General features: G+C 38.0%; 1 protein-coding gene and 1 long non-coding RNA gene across 4 annotated transcripts; one reads left to right on the top strand and one right to left on the bottom strand.

Annotated features, from left to right (window-relative positions):
• Nucleotides 1–537: 537 nt before the first annotated feature.
• On the top strand, nt 538–15,697 carry LOC121879935. Of its 3 annotated transcripts, none has more exons than XM_042386755.1 (5): nt 538–2,197; nt 4,277–4,441; nt 6,892–6,953; nt 14,969–15,271; nt 15,368–15,697. In XM_042386755.1, exons 3-5 carry the CDS (start codon nt 6,933–6,935, stop codon nt 15,434–15,436), a joined length of 393 nt encoding a protein of 130 aa, XP_042242689.1. In that variant the 5' UTR covers nt 538–2,197; nt 4,277–4,441; nt 6,892–6,932; the 3' UTR covers nt 15,437–15,697. The 3 variants fall into 3 exon arrangements, with proteins under 3 accessions (XP_042242689.1, XP_042242687.1, XP_042242688.1); XM_042386753.1 differs by having other exon boundaries at nt 540–2,197; nt 14,966–15,271; XM_042386754.1 differs by lacking the exon at nt 538–2,197 and adding an exon at nt 2,931–2,991 and having other exon boundaries at nt 14,966–15,271.
• LOC121879936 lies at nt 15,570–20,767 on the bottom strand. The gene is made up of 4 exons (XR_006091468.1): nt 20,672–20,767; nt 20,288–20,375; nt 17,664–17,763; nt 15,570–15,671 (listed from the first exon to the last, which is right to left on the bottom strand). It is a non-coding gene; the product is annotated as an uncharacterized LOC121879936 (long non-coding RNA).
• Between the last annotated feature and the right edge of the window lie 629 nt (nt 20,768–21,396).

The raw sequence follows: 21,396 nt of genomic DNA, 5'->3' as shown, positions 1-21,396 counted from the left end.
TGTATGTGACGTCACGAATAGCTTTTAGACGCAGCCAATAGATGGCGCTATTATTGAGGTATCTGGCAACTGTGCCGTACACATTTCATATATTCTAGCTGGATCTTTCCTGTCATGAGTAGAGTATCTTTGGTCCACCGAGCCTTACTGCAGACGTTATCAGGAAAGATTATGATAAGACAGGAAAGCAAGGCAACAACCACGTAAGCCACATAGCTCACAGTTGGCGGCGGAATCAACAGATAGCGACAGTGTGCAAGGAGCGGGTCGTGTGTCAGGGGTCCGCATCCTTCCTTTTCCTGCCGTATGTGGCCGGGAATTGTTATCCATGCGGCCGGCTGAACCACGTCCACAATAAGGGTGATGCGGCCTGAAGTCTTAACCTCGAGCTGGTGGACGATGACAGCTGCCCCTCCACTACACCATCAGGTCATCCCGGGCTTGATCATCGCTGACTGCTCCCTAGTTTTCTTTGCACAGCCCCAGTTATTAGCAAGTTTTATACATAATAACATAATTAATCGTGAATATATGTAGAACAAGGTGTTTAAGTAACAATGAATTATTTAGTCAATGTGGAAGAAAAGAGCGCGTGTTATCACAACTCGTCTGCTGCTGCCTCAACTGATGGCTCCTAGGCTACTCTCACTACCGTAGATATTTCAGATAACTGCACTGGAATTACGATGGTCATATACATTTTTATAACAAACACGAGGGGATTTGTGCATCCATCACAGCTGTGTGTAGGGACAAGTTGCTGACAAGCTTCGTCTGCTAGAGTGCTAGGGCCAGCAGTGCTAGGCAAACCTAGGCTAATTTTGCATTGCATTTTATTTACCTTTTATGAATAACCTACAAATTTAGCTTTTGCCTATTACTGTATAATTAATTGCTACAATTAAAACCTTTTGAAATACGGGTGACTAGTCAGGTGACAGGGAAAGGTTCTGTAATATAGGCCTAGGTATTCTGTTTCTGGACATTGAACCAGGAGTTGGAGTCACCATCACCCTGAGCTTGTGTCATGTTTTCCCGTTCCTATATGTCATTGATCATATAGAATTTACTGTGTGATATTGTATGTGTGTACACATTAAGAACGTCAAGGCAAAGACGTCAAGATAATATTACCTTGACGTTTTTAATGTGTACACACACACACACACTATCACACAGTATATTCTATATGATCAATGATATATAGCAACGGGAAAACATGACACCCTATCACTCGGCTGGGTACCGTGGAAACTGGGATATGGTACCTTCACGCGCCCCGAGTTTGTAGTTGGCCGCGTTGCCAATAGATGGCGGCGATAGCGCTCAGTGACACCCGTGTTTGTAGTTGGCCGCGTTGCCAATAGATGGCGGCGATAGCGCTCAGTGACACCCGAGCTTGTAGTTGGCCGCGTTGCCAATAGATGGCGGCGATAGCGCTCAGTGACACCCGTGTTTGTAGTTGGCCGCGTTGCCAATAGATGACGGCGATAGCGCTCAGTGACACCCGAGTTTGTAGTTGGCCGCGTTGCCAATAGATGGCGGCGATAGCGCTCAGTGACACCCGTGTTTGTAGTTGGCCGCTTTGCCAATAGATGGCGGCGATAGCGCTCAGTGACACCCGTGTTTGTAGTTGGCCGCGTTGCCAATAGATGGCGGCGATAGCGCTCAGTGACACCCGTGTTTGTAGTTGGCCGCGTTGCCAATAGATGGCGGCGATAGCGCTCAGTGACACCCGTGTTTGTAGTTGGCCGCGTTGCCAATAGATGGCGGCGATAGCGCTCAGTGACACCCGTGTTTGTAGTTGGCCGCGTTGCCAATAGATGGCGGCGATAGCGCTCAGTGACACCCGTGTTTGTAGTTGGCCGCGTTGCCAATAGATGGCGGCGATAGCGCTCAGTGACACCCGTGTTTGTAGTTGGCCGCGTTGCCAATAGATGGCGTTATCAGTCATTTGCCTTATTTCACCAAAGAGCCTGAGTTTAATCTGGCCTCTATTGTTTTTTATTTTACTTAAAATACGTAAAGTATATTGTGGTAAGATTTATTTATTATTTAGCTACAAATATTTATGTATTTACGTAAAATTTATAGGTTTATACTAAAGGATCCCTTATACTCGTGGTCCTTGACTCGGTTGTTGTCGTTGTCATTCCTCACGCATGGCGCTGGTGGTCCCTTAGGGTGTACACACAAGGTAAGTTAATGAATTACCTGATTTACCGCGTTACCACAGATTATTATGAGTTGTGATGACTGGTTAATATATATAGGACTAACCCGCCAAGGCTGCAGAGAGATGATGAGACCGTATCATCTCACGTCCAGAAATGCCTCAAGTTTCACCATATCATAGTAAGTTGTTCCTGTTTAATATACCGGGGAGGTTAGGTAAGGTTGGGTAGGTTTGGTTGGTTTGGTCTGTTCTTCATGACCACAAATGTTAAGTAGCGTTTATTTAAAAAATATCTGTTTTTAAACACATTTTCACAAACTACAACAGTGTTCACTATAATATAACAATGAAAATCCTGCGTTTTTATAATTGTTTTCAGTCTATTTCGTATGCTGGTTAAGCCTATATAATTATCATGTAATATAACACCAGCTTGACTTGAGGCTTTAACGAGCAGAAAAACAGTTCCTGTGAAAGAGCATACACGTTAAGGGAGTTATGTGAATAACAAGCAAATAAGTACAAAATAATTATCATTTCTATGCATAAGCCTTCTTTATGTATTCCTTAATAAGTGCTAGTGGTAAAGGACACTGTTGTAGTTTGTGGAAATATGTTAAGAACGGATATTTTTTATATAAACACTACGTAACATTTGTGGTCATGAAGAACAGACCAAACCAAACAAACCTACCCAACCTTACCTAACTTCCCAGGTACATTAAACAGAAAGAACTTACTATGATATGGTGAAATTTGAGGCATTTCTGGACATGAGATGATATGACCGCATCAGCGCCATGCAGCCCTGGCGGGTTAGTCCTATATGTTAACCTATTACATATATTGTATATACATTTTGGTCAAATATATGCATTTTCGTCTTTGTTTGGATATTAAAAATATGTTTTTCCGATGTTATTTGACAAGTTTCAAACGGATTTGATATTAATTTCAGCTGGAAATCAATAGCTTTTGAGATCCCCTTCCGCCCCCCCTCCTTACCCTACCCATCAATCTTAACGAAAATGTATTGTTTTTCGAGTAAATCACGTAAATAAAATATCAACCAACCAACCAAACCAAACCTGACCTAACACTATTTTTCTGATGAAACTGCAACTGACATAAAATAATCTCTATCACAATGTCGGCACAGCTCTTTCCATCTGTTCGGTCATATCTGGTTATTCTGGTACTGAAAAATAAAATCTCCGCTCCCGACGCACCCACTCATTGTTCATTGGCTGAGACAAAAACTTTTGCTCAATTATAAGTCTTCTATCGCTATAGCCAATAAGAAACTCCCACACCACCCCCCGCACATGCTCTGTAGATGCTTAAGAGGCCCACACGGAGGTAAGGAGCATTTCTCTGTGAGACTTAAACAACAAATGCCTCAGGAGGTGGGAAGCATAACAAAGTTGATAATTGTTGTTTGTGGTAATATTTCATTCACTCTAGTAATGATACATTGTTTCTTATTATGTTATCATAGGTAAATTTATAGTTTATGGTAATTTGTTTATCAGTATGTTAGTACTGTATTTTTGGTGTTTCTTATATTATTCATTGTTCGCCGGAAAATTCGTATACGTAATTGGCTTTTCTGGACAGGTGGTCTCCCATTTTAGTCCGGATCTTCGAGGGTTAACTGTAGTACCTCTATAGTTTTATATATTATATTTTCTTTATTTATAAGAGTTTAATAAGTGTTAAAAAGGTTGTTTTTTCTTAGACACGAATTTGTGAGATCAGCCTGTAGGACTGTGTATTGTAGGATTTATTGGGGGTCCTAAGAGCGAGTTTGAACTAATGAGAAAACCTGTTAAGCTGGCACCTCCGAATCCTTGTAGGTGCCGGATAACCTGTCTACCTGTCTAAACTACTGTATTAATGTACCACTAATTTAGCTGGGAATATTAAGGCACAAATGACAGAGTTTGTCAAGCATGGAGAGGTTGCCAGTCCCAATAAAGTTCACATAAACCAAACTTGTATAAAACAAACAACTTCTGTACTGAATGACTATTAATTTATGGACATACATTTGTCATAAACTGCTGTGTATATTAAATGTTTTTTGTTTGTTTGTTACAGATGAGTTAAAGACCCTTGGGAAATTGATCAGCGCCATCACAACTGAAAATGATAACTGCAGGCTGATATAAACAGCTGCCACTGTAGAACTTAATTCCAATGAATCCAATAACACCACCACTACTACTACCTCATCACCACCACAACACCATCACCTATGGCAAGGTAAACTAAAGGAATCATTTGTCTGTCTTCCATTTATATCTTTCTATCTACTGAACTGTTTATGTATGTTTGTGTGTCTGTGTGTCTTTATGTGCCTTTCAGTATATAATATCAATACTTACCTAAGTCTGTTTTATCTGCTGTATATCTATCAGTCTATTTGTCAATACAAGTACAGTATTGGTTAATTTACACTTTCAACCAATATGGCCCTTGAGTTGAGCATTGTTATCGTAACTTAATTTTATGTATGTTGAATAGCAGAATGATAGAAATAATGTAAGAAATTTAGTTTGGGAGTTATATATGTGTTACATTTAATTTAGGTTATATTTAGTTGAAGAAATATTTAATAGTTACCTCATTTGTAAATAATTACTCCTGGTTTAAATAATAGTCTTGTACGAGTATATTCCTTTGCGCGCGCATCCTAGCAGCTACCGTTAAATGTCAAACTATCTGCCATCATCAGTTCCTTAACGATCGTGACCAGAGAAACACAACCTTCAGTAAAAACTGGCGATAATGAAGGGGCTCCACCATTAATTCCTGACCTCTATCCACATCAGCAAATCTTGAGTAACAATTTATATTGTAGGATACCCTAACTTTATACTTTGTACGTACAGTGATATCTATGTTAGCCCGAACAATTGGTGCAGAGTACTTCTGGAAATGAGACTTTTCTGGGTAGCAAGATGACTCTCAAAGACGGAAAAATGTCCTCCATCCCCGGAATTTTGGGGGTACCTGTACCGGAAAATTTTTCTCGGAATTTCAGGAAAAGCGCCCGATTTTCATCTCTCAAACCTGGAAAAAAGTCCCCCCCTCCTCGGAATTTTCTGGGTATCGGAGAGTTCCGGGTTTGAGGGACTCCTGCTAACGGAGATATTACTGTAGTTTGATGTAATATAAACTCCGACATTGCCACTTAAGGTAATCACCCATTTTGAGTGTTTATATAATGCGTATAACGTAATGTAAATATTTCTTGTCCTGATATCAACCAGTTCAGGACAAATGTGTTTTTCTGATGGTTTAGACAGTTTTAAGACACTTTTCCTCTATGAAGTTTCCCTAACAAATAACTTAAATATATCAGGGGGTCCAGGGCAGTTGGTGCCCCTGGTTAGGAGCTTAAGTTTGGTAATTTTAGGTCATTTATGAGGGAAACATCATAGAAGAAAGGTCTTACAATTATCTAAATCAGGGGTTCTCAAACATTTTCCAGTACTACCCCATCTAGTGTTGTCGCCTATCCAGTGCGACCCCGAGTCATTACAGTAAATATAAAGACTCTTAGAATAAATACGGACATATTTTTACACGTTTTTAACTAAAAACAAATCGGTAAAATATATTACATAATTGGGAAGAGTAAAAGTAAACACTGGCAGAAACAGGTTACAACTCTGTCATGATTATATAACCTGCGGGGTATAATGACGTGGTTAAGCAATATAACATGTAGTTTTCTTAGTTACAACTCTTGTCATAATTCATGTAACATGTGTACATAATTACCATTTAATTAATCTTAATGCATGGTACATCAGTCATAATGCATATTTAACATGTGTGCATTACCATTTAATAAATATTCTGTTAACCGGGGGTATAATTATATTGTTAAAGAACGCACACTACAACTGTGTACGTCATCATCTGATCAGTTTTCTTTACCTGGTGATATATGAAGTTTAGCAATATAACACAATTTTCTATGTACAAGTTTGATGAACTACAGATGCGGTAAATCATTGTTTATACCAGAACGTTGATAGCTAGATTTATAACAGCTGAATATCTCTGATAAAATAATCCCAAACTTTGCTCTGTCACCTTAGATGTCAAAATTCACCCTTGCCTCATTGTCAGCCTGTAATTCTGACATTTAGAGTGCAAAAGACTCAGTAAGCAACTCATTTGAAATTTGCTGCCATTTTTGTGCTCATCCGTGGGAAGTAGAGTGAACTGAGCTGAGAACCATTTGGGAACCGATGGTCTACTGTAAACCATCGTAAAAACACATTGGTCAACTCGAGAGCTGTGTTGGTTGAAAATGTAAATTTACCCAAGTATTTGTCTCTGTTAGTCTATATACAGTACAGTATATCTGTCTATCTATCTATCGATCTGTCTATCTATCTATCTATCTATCTGTCTATGTATCTATATCTGTCAGTACTGTATCTATTTTAATATTTTCATCTCTGTGTCTGTCTACCTGTCTAAACTACTGTATTAATGTACCACTAATTTAGCTGGGAATGTTAAGGCACAAATGACAGAGTTTGTCAAGCATGGAAGGTTGTCAGTCCCAATAAAGTTCACATAAACCAAACTTGTATAAAACAAACAACTTCTGTACTGAAGGACTATTAATTTATGGACATATTGTTATCATAAACTGCTGTGTATATTAAATGTTTTATGTTTGTTTGTTACAGATGAGTAACGACTAAACCCTTGAGAAATTAACAAATGGATCATGGAGACACTGCTGCTACAGGTATGTCTTTATGTCTGTCTATATCTCAAATTTTCTGGGTATTTCTAACTGTCTGTCTTTATTTATCTGTATCTATATCTTTCTATCAATACCTGTATGTCAGTCAGTCTGTCTGTTTGGAATCTATAGCAACTGTCAGACTGTCTTTATGCAAGTATCTGTGGAAGGTGGGTACAAAGGAGGTACAGTGAGTGAGGATGGTGGGTACACAAGAGGTACAGTGTAGTGGATGGTGGGTACACAAGAGGTACAGTGTGGTGGATGGTGGGTACACAAGAGGTACAGTGGAGTGGATGGTGGGTACACAAGAGGTACAGTGAGTGAGGATGGTGGGTACACAAGAGGTACAGTGAGTGAGGATGGTGGGTACACAAGAGGTACAGTGAGTGAGGATGGTGGGTACACAAGAGGTACAGTGGAGTGGATAGCAGACTGCAGGATGTTGCTGACTGTAAGTGATGTGTATGTGCAGGTAAATATGTTTCCACAGCAAGACTGAAGAAACTCAACACTGAAGATTATCCCTGGACTGTGTGGATGAGTTTCATGATCAATGCTGGAGGGGGTGCTGAAGGCTGCTGTGTTGTGAGTCATGGATGAGTTCTGCTTCCTGGGTGACCTGATCAGTGCTGGATGGGGTGCTGTTTATTTTCAAGGGTCATAAATAGCTGGAGGAAGTTTAGAGAACTGTTGTCTTTATTGTCAGCACGAGGACTTTCCCATCACATGAAAGGAAGAATGTGTACAGCTGGTGTGAGAAGTGTGTGTTATATATCCGTGAAAACATGGGCAGTTAAAGAGGGTGACATATGCAGTCTTGAGTGAGCTGAAATGAGAATGGTGAGGTTGGATGTGTACTGTGACGCTGAAAGATAAGAATCCCCGTTCAGAGCTAAGACGAAAGCTGAGATCGTGCATGGATGAGACCAGCTGGGTGAAGTGGTGCATGAGTCTAAATGTGGTGAGGAGGAGAGCCAATGGTAGGTAGGCCAAGAATGACATGGGGAGAGATTGTAAAAAATGATCTTAGAGTTAAGAACCTGACAAAGAACCTGACAAGACAGACTACAAAAAATGGTGCTGCATGGAGAGTTACTGCAGCTAACCTGCAAGGGCGTGGTAAATGGCTGTATGATTTTGATGTGGATGATGATGATTTTGATCTATCTTTCAGTCTATCTATCTATCTATACTAATGTACTGTATTTCTCACCATAAACTAAACTAAACTTGCATAAAAGGAACAAATATTTAAATGAGAAGAATTGCAGTGTGTTTCATAACCTGTACAGTATAGTTGACCCTCGCCAAATGAGGATTTCCCATCCACGGGTTCTGGATATTCACGGTTTTTACTCTGCCAACCATTTCACACAACCACGGCATATAACAGTAAAAAAGAATGAATAAAATTACATATAGTATCTACCTTAAAATACACGTTGTAAAATAGAAAAAACACAGCTTGGAGACATTTGTTTAGTTAAAAATATGTCTTATATGGTGGAAAAAATGGTATATCTCTCAGTCTCTCTCTCTCTTTCTCTCTACATCTTTCTCTCCATCTGTCTACAGTATATCTGTCTTATATGTACTGTAGACAGAACTACTGTACTAACCATGATAGACAGTTGACAATGCGTGTGATTAATACCTGGAATACAAATATTTCCAGGAAATTGTCCAATATATTCAGGAACTAGACCACTTTAGTGATATAGAAGAACCAAGAAAATATTGTTTATTGTTTTGTTTTATACCAAAACACTGGTGATTGTCTCTCAGATATCAGGACACAGTGATGCACCACTATATCTTCTCTAGTGGTGCATTACTGTGTCCAGGGTTCATACCCCAGTCTTGGACAGATGTGAGAAGGATGTTACCCTCACTACCAAACATGACAGGTTTTCTCCAGGTACAATACTGCAGTTTCCTCCCATACTGTACAGTATTAACACTGGACAATGAAGGACATAACAAAGAACAGACCAACTGCCCAAACGGCTCATTACTGGTAGTTACGATGTCGCTATGTTAACTTATACAAAGGTGAATCATAATTTAATGTTTACTCGGCCATAGTGAGCTTCAACATTCATGCCAGTACAGTAATGTACTGATGAATGAGTCTTGATCACACACAACTATAAGGCGGCCTTCTCTTGCCACTCCATCATCCCTCTGGCCTTTATTGTGGATCTCTGAGGTGACAGTCATGACCAGTGATAAATATTTTGGTGTTAAGTCGGTGGTGTGGTACTGTGCAGGTCTGACCCACCTGTTACAAACTACTGCAGGGAGTGAAGACCTTCCTTAAAAGGTTTAACTTGGCAGTATGCAGAAGGTCACAGCTCTGTATCAGCTGACAACACAGACGTCCTCAATGGCACTTGATGGTCTATAACAAGGCCATTTTTGTTATTACTGACTTTTGTCCTTGATGTGGTTCACCCATTATCAGATGCAGGTCAAGAACATTAAGGACTGTCCCTCTGTAATCATCACTGAGTACATGAGGATGGATTACATTCTTAACTCTCAAATGGCAGCCGTCACCTGCAGAAGTTAACTGTAGGGATGGTAGTCATCATCAGTAGAAGTTTCATGTTCCATTTTTACACATATGGGGAGGGATGATCATTAACTAAGTGATAAAGAAGGTACCTGTAGGTTCCTTATTTGTCCTGGCATCACATGACCCAACTGTACCCAGACTGTGGCCTCACACAAGTGCTCTACTGTTTGTCTCTAAATCCAAGGTTATATATAGAAGTTAACCTGAGTTCTGACACAAATTGTTCTGTTCTGTTTGTAAAGATTTATGTCTTATATAATACAACATCACTTACTGTGGCCACTATTGTTGTACTGTACATCACTTTTTGTATACCTGTACAGTATTGTCCATATACCTGTACCTGCATTGTCTATATACATACTGGACTGTATACTGTACCTCATTGTCTATATACATGCTGGACTGGACTGTATACTGTACCTCATTGTCTATGTATGTGGTAAGTATTGTTTACACACACATAATTATTAATTAATTTGTTAAAGTAAAATGGAGGCTGACCTCCTCCTCCACCCTGTCCCACAATTCACTTTTCTCCTATCAGTACTTGGCCTATTGGTTCCAGTGCTTGGCTTTGAGCATAAATTCCATAAATCAATCAATTAATTAATCCTAGCAGTACATGTACTCTCAGATACTGTACTCAGCTTATTGTAGGAAGGATTTTTGAGTTTTTAATGAAGGTTTATGAAGACTTCAACCAACTGTTCCTTGAGGTACTGTGCTGTACTGTAGATGGAACATATCAGTAAAACAGAATATCTTGAACCTTGTCAGAAGTGTTCTTCCTCTGGGTGTGTTAACAGCTCTGGCTGTGTTCCACGCCACAGGTCTACCTCTCAACACCAGGAACCAATCATGCCTGACATGACTAACTTATTACAGTAGTTTAAGTTATACTGTATACTGTACTGTACTCTTTATAACTCAGTGTTACTTCTTTAGTGTTAAAATACAATGGTAATCAATTACTAGTTTATTCATATAAACTAATTTACCAGATTTAAAGTAAATGCCAAGAATAGCCTACTGGTCTCAACCTGATGAACCATCTAGTGACCTCTTACGTTCATCAGACTAATTATTTATAATAGTAATAAACCATCGCCACTATTTATATTTTTATACATGTGAGTCGTGGATTATACAAATTACTGTAAGAAAACCAAGATTTGCCCCTGACAACAAGAATATTTCACATAAAATTCACACAAAACCACTACCCAAATATCCATAGGTGCTTCAAGGCTCCACGGGGCAAGTTGTTACCAGGTTTTATTTACAATTCGCAATTATTACATGGAATTATACAATTTACACAATACTGTATATACTGAACTGTATACCTACATGTCTATATACATGCTGAACTGTATACTTGCATTGTCTACTGTATATACATGCTGAACTGTATAGTGTATACCTTATGACCTGTGGCGTAATGGTTAGCATCCTCGCCTCGCAAGCGAGCGGACCCGAGTTCGATCCTCGGGCAGGGTGAAACTATGGGCAAGTTTCTTTATGCCATTTGCCTCTGTCTACCCAGCAGTGATGGTAATGGTTAGCCAGTGCAGTTGGCGAGTTGTCCAGTCTTCTCGGACTACTGTATTCCTTGACACTGGGTCATGCAGCTTGTTAACTTGGGGTGTGGTTGTTGTTGGCGACAGCTTCTACACCTTAACAAATTCACGCCTAGGAGGCCCTTGGGCCGGCCATCCTTTATTTCGAGGGGATTCCATTATTTATTTATACCTGTACCTGCATTGTCTATATACAGTACATGCTGAACTGTATACCTGCATTGTCTATATGCTTAACTGTATTGTATACCTGTATTGTCTATATGGTGAATGTATACAATACCTGCATTGACTATACGCAGATTGAGCCAATTGTAAACTTATATGATAAGTTTACGGAATAAATATATATCTATCTATCTAAAGTGGTCTAGTGCATGGAAATAGTTTGAGCTTTTCCCTGATAATTTTGGTTCATCACAGGTGTTACTCTGTTGCAGTGTGAGCCAGTGTGAGGTGGAGGTCAATATTAAACTGAGATGTTTAGTTGCAGCTCTAGAAGATTGACAATTTGTCTTCTTTTAATTATAAACCAGAACACTTATTTCTCACTTTTTATCCATGTATAATTTGGCTAAATTTAGCTTCTAAATTTACTTGGACTTAGAATGCCATCACACTGTGATTTGATATTAAAGAAAAAAGTATATTCTTTTGTGTTTTCAGGAACTTTAGAATTAATATGATTTAGTGAGGCTGTTGAACTATTCCGGCACTTTACTAAACCGTAAATATATTTTATTGTTCGTTAAGGAATTCAATCTCAATAGTTCGGTGTCATTTAATGTTGCTCTAAAATCTGTTGACTGACATGCGGCAATTATTCTGTTATAGTCATGCCAGTTAATGTTGTTTTAGGAGATACAGTTTATTGTGTAGTGATCTCCGTTAAAACAAACCATTTTTATTTTCCAAATTTGTCGCGCTGGGTTATGAAGGTGTGCATGGTGGGAAAGGCTTTGGAATAAGGAATATTGAAGGTGAAGAATACTTGAGTTTGGGGATGGCATGAAACAGGTGTTTAAGAAAAGTGCAAGTAGGCTGACCGTGTAGGCCTAAGTCAGGTGGCACAGAAACCCAGATTGGCTACATTTTTGTCAGGCAGTTAGAACAGGTTGCTTGTGAGTGTGTGTGTGTGTGTGACATGTTACTTAAAGATGGAGGAAGAGGAAGAAGGTGGATTTTCCAAGAAGGAGAGTGTGGGAATTGTGAAGGAACTGAGTGGAAAGGAAGCTTTTTTTTCTGAGTTGAGAAGCTGGGAAACAGCCAGTGACAGATTGAAGGGCAGTGTACCACGATGCTGGGCCATAATAAAAGATGTTGTGTTGAGTGTGGTTGATAAGATTTGTGGCAGGAATGATGAAGTGGAGAGAGAGATAAAAAGAGGAAAGGAGATTGTGTGAGACGTGGAAGATGGTTGGCAACAGAGAGAAGTACAGCACCTGGAGGCTAAACTGAGGTGGTTCAGGAGAGAAAGGAGGAAACTAACTGTGTTAAGAGATACATGAATGAAAGTGGAGGGGAGGGGAGTTAGAAGTAGGCAAAGAATGACATGAGGAGAGGTTGTTAAGAAATGTCGGTGCTACTTTAGTAACTGAGAATGTTCGTTGGTTGGAATGATGAGGAACAAACTGAACAGAAATAAATGAATAATTGAACACAAAAAATTTAGGAATTGTCGAATAATATCAAAATATTCGGAACTCAGTTAATTCGTATTTTCAGTAATTCGAGTGACCCAGAGTCTCTTTTTGTCGAGTCACTGAAGGTATAGTGCAGTTTGTGGTCCACAGAATTACTGAAAATACAAATTCACGGAGTTCCGATTATTTTGATATTAATCGACAATTTCTCATTTTTTTGTGTTCAATTATTCATTCATTTTCTGTTCACTTTGTTCACATTGTTCCTCATTATTCCAACCAACAAAAATACTCGGTTACCAAGCCTTGACTGCCACATAAAGAACTCTTTATAATTACTGTGGAAGCAAATATTTTTTAAGTGTACAAACAGTAATAATAAAGTAAATAATACAATAATAAATAAATGTAAGACTTACTGTACATTGTGAGGTGAACTAATAATATATAGATGATATTCAGAAAGTGTAATAGTATTGAGGATCAGTTCTGGGGTCCACTGCTGTCATCAAGAAGATTAATCCCCAACCTACCTAACTCAGGAGACTGGTTCCTTTGTTCTTTGTTTTTCTCCCTTGTTTTGTTGTTTTAGTTGGCTGAAGAGGGTCTTAGTACACCAGCTCTAAAGTTTGGTCTTTTATTTCTCCAATGAGGGTTTTTATTTCATTTACCAGTGTGGCCATGACACCTTCGGAGTATCATCTACATTTTACGATCTCACATTATTTATTTATTACGGTATTATTTACTTTATTATTGTAAGACATTATTTATTTATTACGGTATTGTTTATTAATTATTATAAGTGTATTTTATGAATACTTATAATTTGTACAATAATTATAAATAGAATATTGTATGTGGCAGCCAAGGCAACTTTCGAACCACTCAGTTATTTCAGATTGGATTCATTCCAAATTCAAATCATTTAATTAATTTTTTGAAAACATACGAATTAAGCTAAAGTCCGAATTACAACTATCTGATTTAACGAGGGTATAGTGTAAATACCCCAGTAGACTGCATATTATGGTAGCACCGAAATCTCAGAATTATTTTGATGTATTAAATCTGATTATGCCAAATATTTTTGTATTTATCTAGATGTGCTTAACAGTAATATTTATAAGTCCAAAAATTCATTGTTTAAATATTCTAAGTCCAAAAATTCATCTTTAGAAATATTCTAAGTACAACAATTCATTGTTAGAAATATTCTAAGTCCAAAAATTCATCGTTAGAAATATTCTAAATCCAAAAATTCATCATTAAAAATATTCTAAGTCCAAAATTCATTGTTAGAAATATTCTAAGTCCAAAAATTCGTCATTCAAAATATTCCAAGTCCAAAAATGACCAAAATTTTACCTGCGCAAAATTTGAGTAATAAGAAATTGTCTGGTTTTAGGGATAAAAAAATTTGTGCCATTCTTAAGAGCTCCAGCTTGGTATCTCCGTGTTTATGTTTATTATGAGGCATAACGGAATACCTGGACGTGGGGAGAGTAACTCAGTGGGCGCCTACTGAGTATTCTCCCCACGTCCAGGTAGTCCGTTATGCTTGTATTTTTTTATATTATTGGTGAACGATGATTTGAAGAGGCTTTCCTCCGGAGACTCTTCCGATTATCCTTTACCAAATTTTTTCAATGTTAGTCCTGGCAATGGCAAACTCAAAAAACACTTAAGGGTAAAAAAAGGGCATTTTTTGGGCCATTTTTCGCTCAAAATTGGCCATTTTTTCATAAAAATTGGTATTTTTTTCATATTTTAGCCATTTTTTTCATATTTTTAGCTATTTTTTTGCATATTTCCAGTTATTTTTTCTTATTTATAGCTATTTTTTTATATTTAAAGCTTTTTTTTTTTATAATTTTTTTTTATTTTATATATATATTTTATATTTGTATTATATTTATTTTATTTGTATATTATATTTGTATATTATATTTATTATATTTATTACATTTGTATTATATTTATATATTTTATTTGTATTATGTTTGTATATTATATTTGTACCCTGTATTTCATTTGTTTATTATATTTGTATATATAATTTTTCAGATGCTTTATGAAAGTATTTTGCTTCAAAATGTGAAGCTGAACTTTTCTGTAAAAGTAGTACTGAAAGGGTTAATGAATACTGGTATTGACATTTAGACATTTATTAATGGAAACTTAATGGCATTATAAATTTTTCTTCAGCAGAGCAGTAAAGGGCAGCAGTGGCTAGCCCAGGGTAGCAACAGCAGTGGCCAGCCCAGGACAGGACAGTGTCCAAGGTTGCAGTTCAGGATGACAGCAGCAGTGGCCAGCCTAGGACAGGACAGTGTCCAGGGTGGCAGCAGCAGCAGCAGGCAGTCCAGGACAGCAGCAGTGTCCAGGGTAGCAGCAGCAGCAGGAAGTGGCCAGCCTAGGACAGGACAGTGTCCAGGGTGGCGGCAGCAGCAGCAGGCAGTCCAGGACAGCAGCAGTGGCCAGCCTAGGACAGGACAGTGTCCAGGGTGGCAGCAGCAGCAGCAGGCAGTCCAGGGCAGCAGCAGCAGGAAGTGGCCAGCCTAGGACAGGACAGTGTCCAGGGTGGCAGCAGCAGCAGGCAGTCCAGGACAGCAGGAAGTGGCCAGCCTAGGACAGGACAGTGTCCAGGGTGGCAGCAGCAGGAAGTGGACAGCCTAGGATAGGACAGTGTCCAGAGCCGCAGCAGCAGGCTCCCCCGGGCGGCGGTCTCCCCAGGGCTCCCCCGGGCGGCGGGCTCCCCCGGGCGGCGGGCGGCAGGCTCCCCCTGGCGGCGGGCTCCCCCTGGCAGCAGCAGCAGGCTCTCCAGGGCGGCAGCAGCAGCAGGCTCTCCAGGGCGGCAGCAGCAAGTCCAGCTTAGTGGTAACCACCCACCACAAAGTCCTGAATAATATTTCTGTACAAAATAAAAAGTAAAATTAATAAAAACATTTATTTAACCAGAAAATTATTTTTAATATAATGACAATGTGCTGTAGTCTAGACAATTTAACACTTAACAAGGACCAATGTACAAATTACTTAATATAAAAATATAAATTTGGTAATTGAAATGGTTCACCTTATGATCCTTGATATACTGCCAAGTGTTCAGGGAATATTATCAGTAACAGTACAGCAACTTAACCTAACCATGTATATTGTACCTGTTTAGTTTAACCACAAGAGTTATCGAGTCATAACTACAATAAACCTGCATCTTTGGTTCATAGTTTAGTTAATATATTTAAAATGTCTTTCAATGACTGCTTTAGGAATTATTGATTTGTGAACATTTAATTTTAACTAAATTTACATCAATGAATAACTTGGGCACAGTACAGAACAGTAAATTATTATTTCTAAAGTATACAAAATGTAGGTAACTTTACATCTACATTTAGGAATTATTTCTCCAAGTTCAGCATTGAGCAAAAGTTAATTTACTTAGTTTACATTTTATGTATTAAATTATTGTTTTTTAAAGTTGTAAGAAGTTAAGAGTAAAGTCACATGTTATTACCTATAAAAGGTTTGAAGCAAGATATTTTAATACTAATTTATCCTAATACAGTATTATAACATGACCCTAAACTGAAGGTTTTATCTTCTATAGAGTGCCACATTAATCCACTTAATCTAGTACAGTAATTGAAGAACATTAGTGATGCACCATTAATAACATGACTAGTCAAAATTTTCTCAATAATCTGCCGCCAGATTCAAAACACAGATTTAGAGTTAATGCTATAATTTAAGTCAATTTTATCATGCAGGTATAACAATTAAGTCACTATATAGTGTCACCACCAAAGCCAGACTATGAACAAAGCAAAATATCAGCCAAATAACAGGATTTAAATAAAACAAATTACTCTGGTGGTAGAGAACCAGTCCACAAATGCATCAACTTTAGAAATAGTCTGACGGAATTCTAAGCTGCAATGTTAAGAGCAGCTGGGTTTTAAATTTTATCATTGCCGCATTTAAGTCTACCCGGCACAACACGCAGTAATTATTAACATAACTCACTAATCAAGTGGTCAACTATTTATAGACAGTTTAAAGGCTGTTGGAAGCTGCAACCATCCAGGAGGAATACCGTCCACATTAATTATTAACTGTACGGAATAATAAAAAGTAAGGACTAATGTTATAACTCAAATAGAGACGTGATAATGTTAAAACCTTATTTTGTGAACATTTAAACTTTATTGCTCATTCTCTAATAAAATTAATCTTTAAAGGGAGTTGTTTATCATTGATTAATTTTGTTATCAAGAACTCCTCTCCAGCCTAAACGACCGACTGAAAGTCTTTCATTATAGGTTAATACTGTACCGGGTCGTTCTTCATTCTAATTTGAATAATATTGGTAAATAAAATATCTAATGTACTTTAACAGTGCTACAATATATAAAATAATCTTTCTCGTCAGCAACAGTCTCTACCAGATTATTTTTCTCTCAATAAATAAAAGCTACTTAGTCTGGCCTGATAATATATTCATTACCGTATAATGAACTGCTGTGGAACTGCACAGAGGACACTGCCATCACAACTACAAGACAATGATCGGCGGCCGAGTGGCATGACTAATAAGTGAACAGACTATAACTGGTTTCCGTAATTACTGTATTTTGCCGGTAATAATTTTACGGAGTAATTTCTTCACCCAACACAGACGGCAAAATGGCATCAGCTAATACTTTGTTTACCGATACTGATTATTCCACAAAATATTGATATTATCTTTTACTTATATTAATTGGTGCATCCCTAATATTGTACTGTACTAATACTTTATTGATATATATACTGAAGAGTTGACTAGACACGGCAGTTCACGAGTTACTATTACTGTACTGTACTTTGTCGAGAGTTTAGTGAAGAAACCACAATGAGTTACCCTGGACTGGTGCAGTGTGGTGCAGGGCAGCGCAGCAAGAGGCCGTTCACCAGAAATCTCTCGGGTCATTTGTTGGATCCTCCATCTTTAAGTCGTCATCCTGGAATGAATAACAAACAACTCTGCACAAATTAAATAGTTTACCTACAGGCATCCCCCAATACAGAGCACATGTGTCTGATAGTTTCAACAATATGTCTACACTACACAGAAGCAAACAATGAATAAATCCCACTTTGATGCCACTTATCTGTATATGAAAGTAAAGATTCTCTCACAGGAACAGAATCCCAATATTTAAATTACTTCCACCTAATGAACACATTACCAGGAATAAAACTGCCGTATATTAAGGGACAGCTGTCAACTAGTTTACTGAATAAATGAAGCATTTCAGCACAACTTAAGTGGAGAACAATGCACAGTTACACAACCTTATTTTTACCACAGCTCTTCAACTATTGGTGATATCATTGACAAACTTGAATACAGTATTACAAGTATTACATAAGCTTGGATATAGTGTACAGTATTACAAGTATTCTTTAGTCATCCACTGATTATACTGGTTAACTGCCCCCACAATGTTTTATAGTACTGTCCTTGATTATTGATGAACATTATGCAAGGTATCTGTTAGATAAAGAAAATGTTTATTACATTCAAGAGCTGTTGGTAAGAGGAAGGCAAAGTAACATTTAACATTTTCTCAATTTCTTGTAAGAATGCAGCAACATTAATAAACAAAATAGCAACAAATTAATCAAAATTACGCTAAAATTTAAAGAAACTAACATTTACAATTACGAGTTATTCACCCAATGACTGTCTACAAACATTAACAGGCCGTCAACCCAGAACATTAATTTACAATTCTTTACAACTACATGAAGGGTCCTTGTAAAGTTTAATAAAGATCATTAAAAAAATTCCACCATTTATAACTTAAGTAATCCACAACCTTCACCAGGTATAAGATTTATATAGAATACAAGTGTAGTTACCTGTACTGGGAACAACGTATTGGATAAATTGAGAACTATAGATGCAGGCAAGTTAATAATGCCAAGGTTGATGCCAGTTATTTGGCTAACTTAAGAATGATCCTGTTACTGTACAGGACCTTAGAGCCAGCCAGGTGAAGGTACTTGTTGGGGGAAGAAGAATTTGGATATAAATGGTGGAAAATTAAACTAAAGGCAAGAGACTTACTCCTTGTTGGATGTATTTATAGATCACAGAACTGAAGTTTATTAAGCCAAGCCAGTTTAAAGGCATTAATACTGTACACAGCATTATGGGCTACTGGTGACTGACTGACTGACTGACTGACTGGAGGAATGAAATTACACTTGAGAAACAGGAATGCAGACACTATGCTGAATATCACAGCCAGTAAACCGTTTGATAAAATATACTGTACTGTATACTCCAGACCAAACACACTGTCTCAAGGAATACAAGTCCATTCAGACTGTAGAAACACTGAGCAAGACAGCCAGTCCGATTCCAAATGAAGTCAAGTCAAAGCCCCAAAAGCTTTCAACGTGTGGGCACATCAGACCCCAGACTAAGATAATGTTACACACTCGGAACAGGGCAAGACGAGAGGAGTTAAATAGTGTTCACAAGAGGATGTAAACCTCCCATGTGTTTGAGGAGTAACAACACTGACATGTTCTCAGTCAAGTATTAAAACAAATTATCAAAACTAAAGTTGGTAACATGGCAGTTTCGGCCAATATGCCCCGGTAGTTTATCCTGTGTATTTTAGTGTGAATTTAATTTGACCTTTAATTCCGGGGGAAAGTAACAATCTGTTCTCCCCCAAAAGTATGGAAAAACTTGCAAGATTCATTTCTGCCATTATTCTTGGTTGAGATGGTGTTAAAAATACTCCCAATAAGGAGATGTAACGGTTGGGAAGGTTAAAACAGCCCGCCGTGTATTGGTCCAAATTGCATTTATACCATAAAGGTACATAGAGCCCTGATGGGGAGCTTCACGGGTTGTATAATGACCTTCCTGACCTCGTTAAATCTTGTAGTACAGAAGCATAACAAGCAAAACGTTCCCCAAAGACTGGAAAATGACATACCCAAGTCCTATATTGAAACAGATGACTTATGAATAATAACAGTATTGCGAGTGATTGGCATATTGTGTAAAGTAAAGCCAATTAGTTCATGCCATTGTCCAGCTTATAGACAAGCGAGGTGTGACTTAATACAGGATTATAAACATGTAATAGGTCATTACTTAGCCTGGTGTTCACAACTAGCAGACGCCCACCCCACTTGAAGTCAAGTCCAGTACTTGCTAACCGTGAGTACATGCCCAGTACTTTCCACAGTAACAGGAGAGCTAGTACATGCCCAGTACTTGCCAACTGTAACAGCCAGTTCGTGCCCAGTGCTTGCCAAAAGTGTAACAAAGCCAGTACATGCCCAGTACTTGCCAACTGTAACCGCCAGTTCAAGCCCAGTACTTGCCAAAAGTAACAGTATCAGTACTTGCCCAGTACACTTGCCAACGTCTAGATGCGTTCGACCGCCTCTAGACCCCAGTGGCAAAGTTTAAAGTGAAGTAGAGTTAACATAACACGTCAGAACAAACTTTCTAACCTCAGCCAATAAGGTGACCCACGCTGACGACCAGAGGCAGCGAACTGGTCTTCAGCAGGGCAGCTACACAACCAATTGGATCCATCATCTGTAAAGAAATAAAGAAGCTTAGGAGTAACAATTAAATATTAAAATCTTTACGGTGACCAAAACTAAACCATATTTAGTTAATTTAAATAAATGTACAAGCCAAAAATAGTAAAGTATTCTCTAGAGTAACTAGTCAATGTGATAGTTAACGACCATTAACCTATGCTTACTCATTGTGTATCTACAATATTATTTAAGTCTGTTTAAATTATTTCCTTTTAAATAAATCACTTGGTACAAAATCGAATAATAAATTTAACCACTGAAATAAATTTAAAATAAAACATACCATACCTTTAAAGAACAGCGTCTGTCAAGTGAGAGAGACGACCGGCAGCACTTCCCCCCTCTGTGTCTCCATGAGCACTGCTCCCCACCGGCCAATCGCTGCTCTGTGTAACCTCTTCCCGCCTAAGCCTTGTCCGAATGAGGAATCCTAACAAAATATATACAACCTCAATCGTACATACAAATTTTAATACAAGTTTTAAGGTATATTTTGGTGTAAATTAATTTATATCGTAATATAGAAGAAAAAAGAATCAGGAAAACTTTACGGAAAAATAAATACAAAGATAAATCCAATAATATAATCCAAATTCCTAAGTTTCGGAGACAGTCATTTGTTGACCATTCAGGGTTGCCAACATTACCGAGTTACTCAACTATATCGTCCCTTAATGGGTGGTTATCGCTGATTGGTAATAGATAGATAGATAGATAGATAGATAGAAAGATAGATAGATAGATAGATAGAAAGATAGATACACAGGCCGGTCAGTGGCGAAGAAGATAAACAAAAGTAATTTCAATATTATACAATAAAAAAGTAAAACAGTTACCCATAAAAGATTCGTTTTCTCTTATGACGTCATTAAACAACACGGACGTAAATATAGTTATTAGAATGAGATTAAAACTATTACTATAGTATTAATTAAAATAATAACAATAACAATAATTAAACTATGGCGGGAAAGATTATAGAAATGCCATAGAAGTGTGTCCCAGAGAGTGCC

The sequence above is a fragment of the Homarus americanus genome, unplaced genomic scaffold, assembly GCF_018991925.1.
Source record: "Homarus americanus isolate GMGI-L3 unplaced genomic scaffold, GMGI_Hamer_2.0 scaffold29478, whole genome shotgun sequence".
NCBI classification, from domain to species: Eukaryota; Metazoa; Arthropoda; class Malacostraca; order Decapoda; family Nephropidae; genus Homarus; species Homarus americanus.
This window is presented reverse-complemented; position numbering and strand designations above follow the sequence as displayed.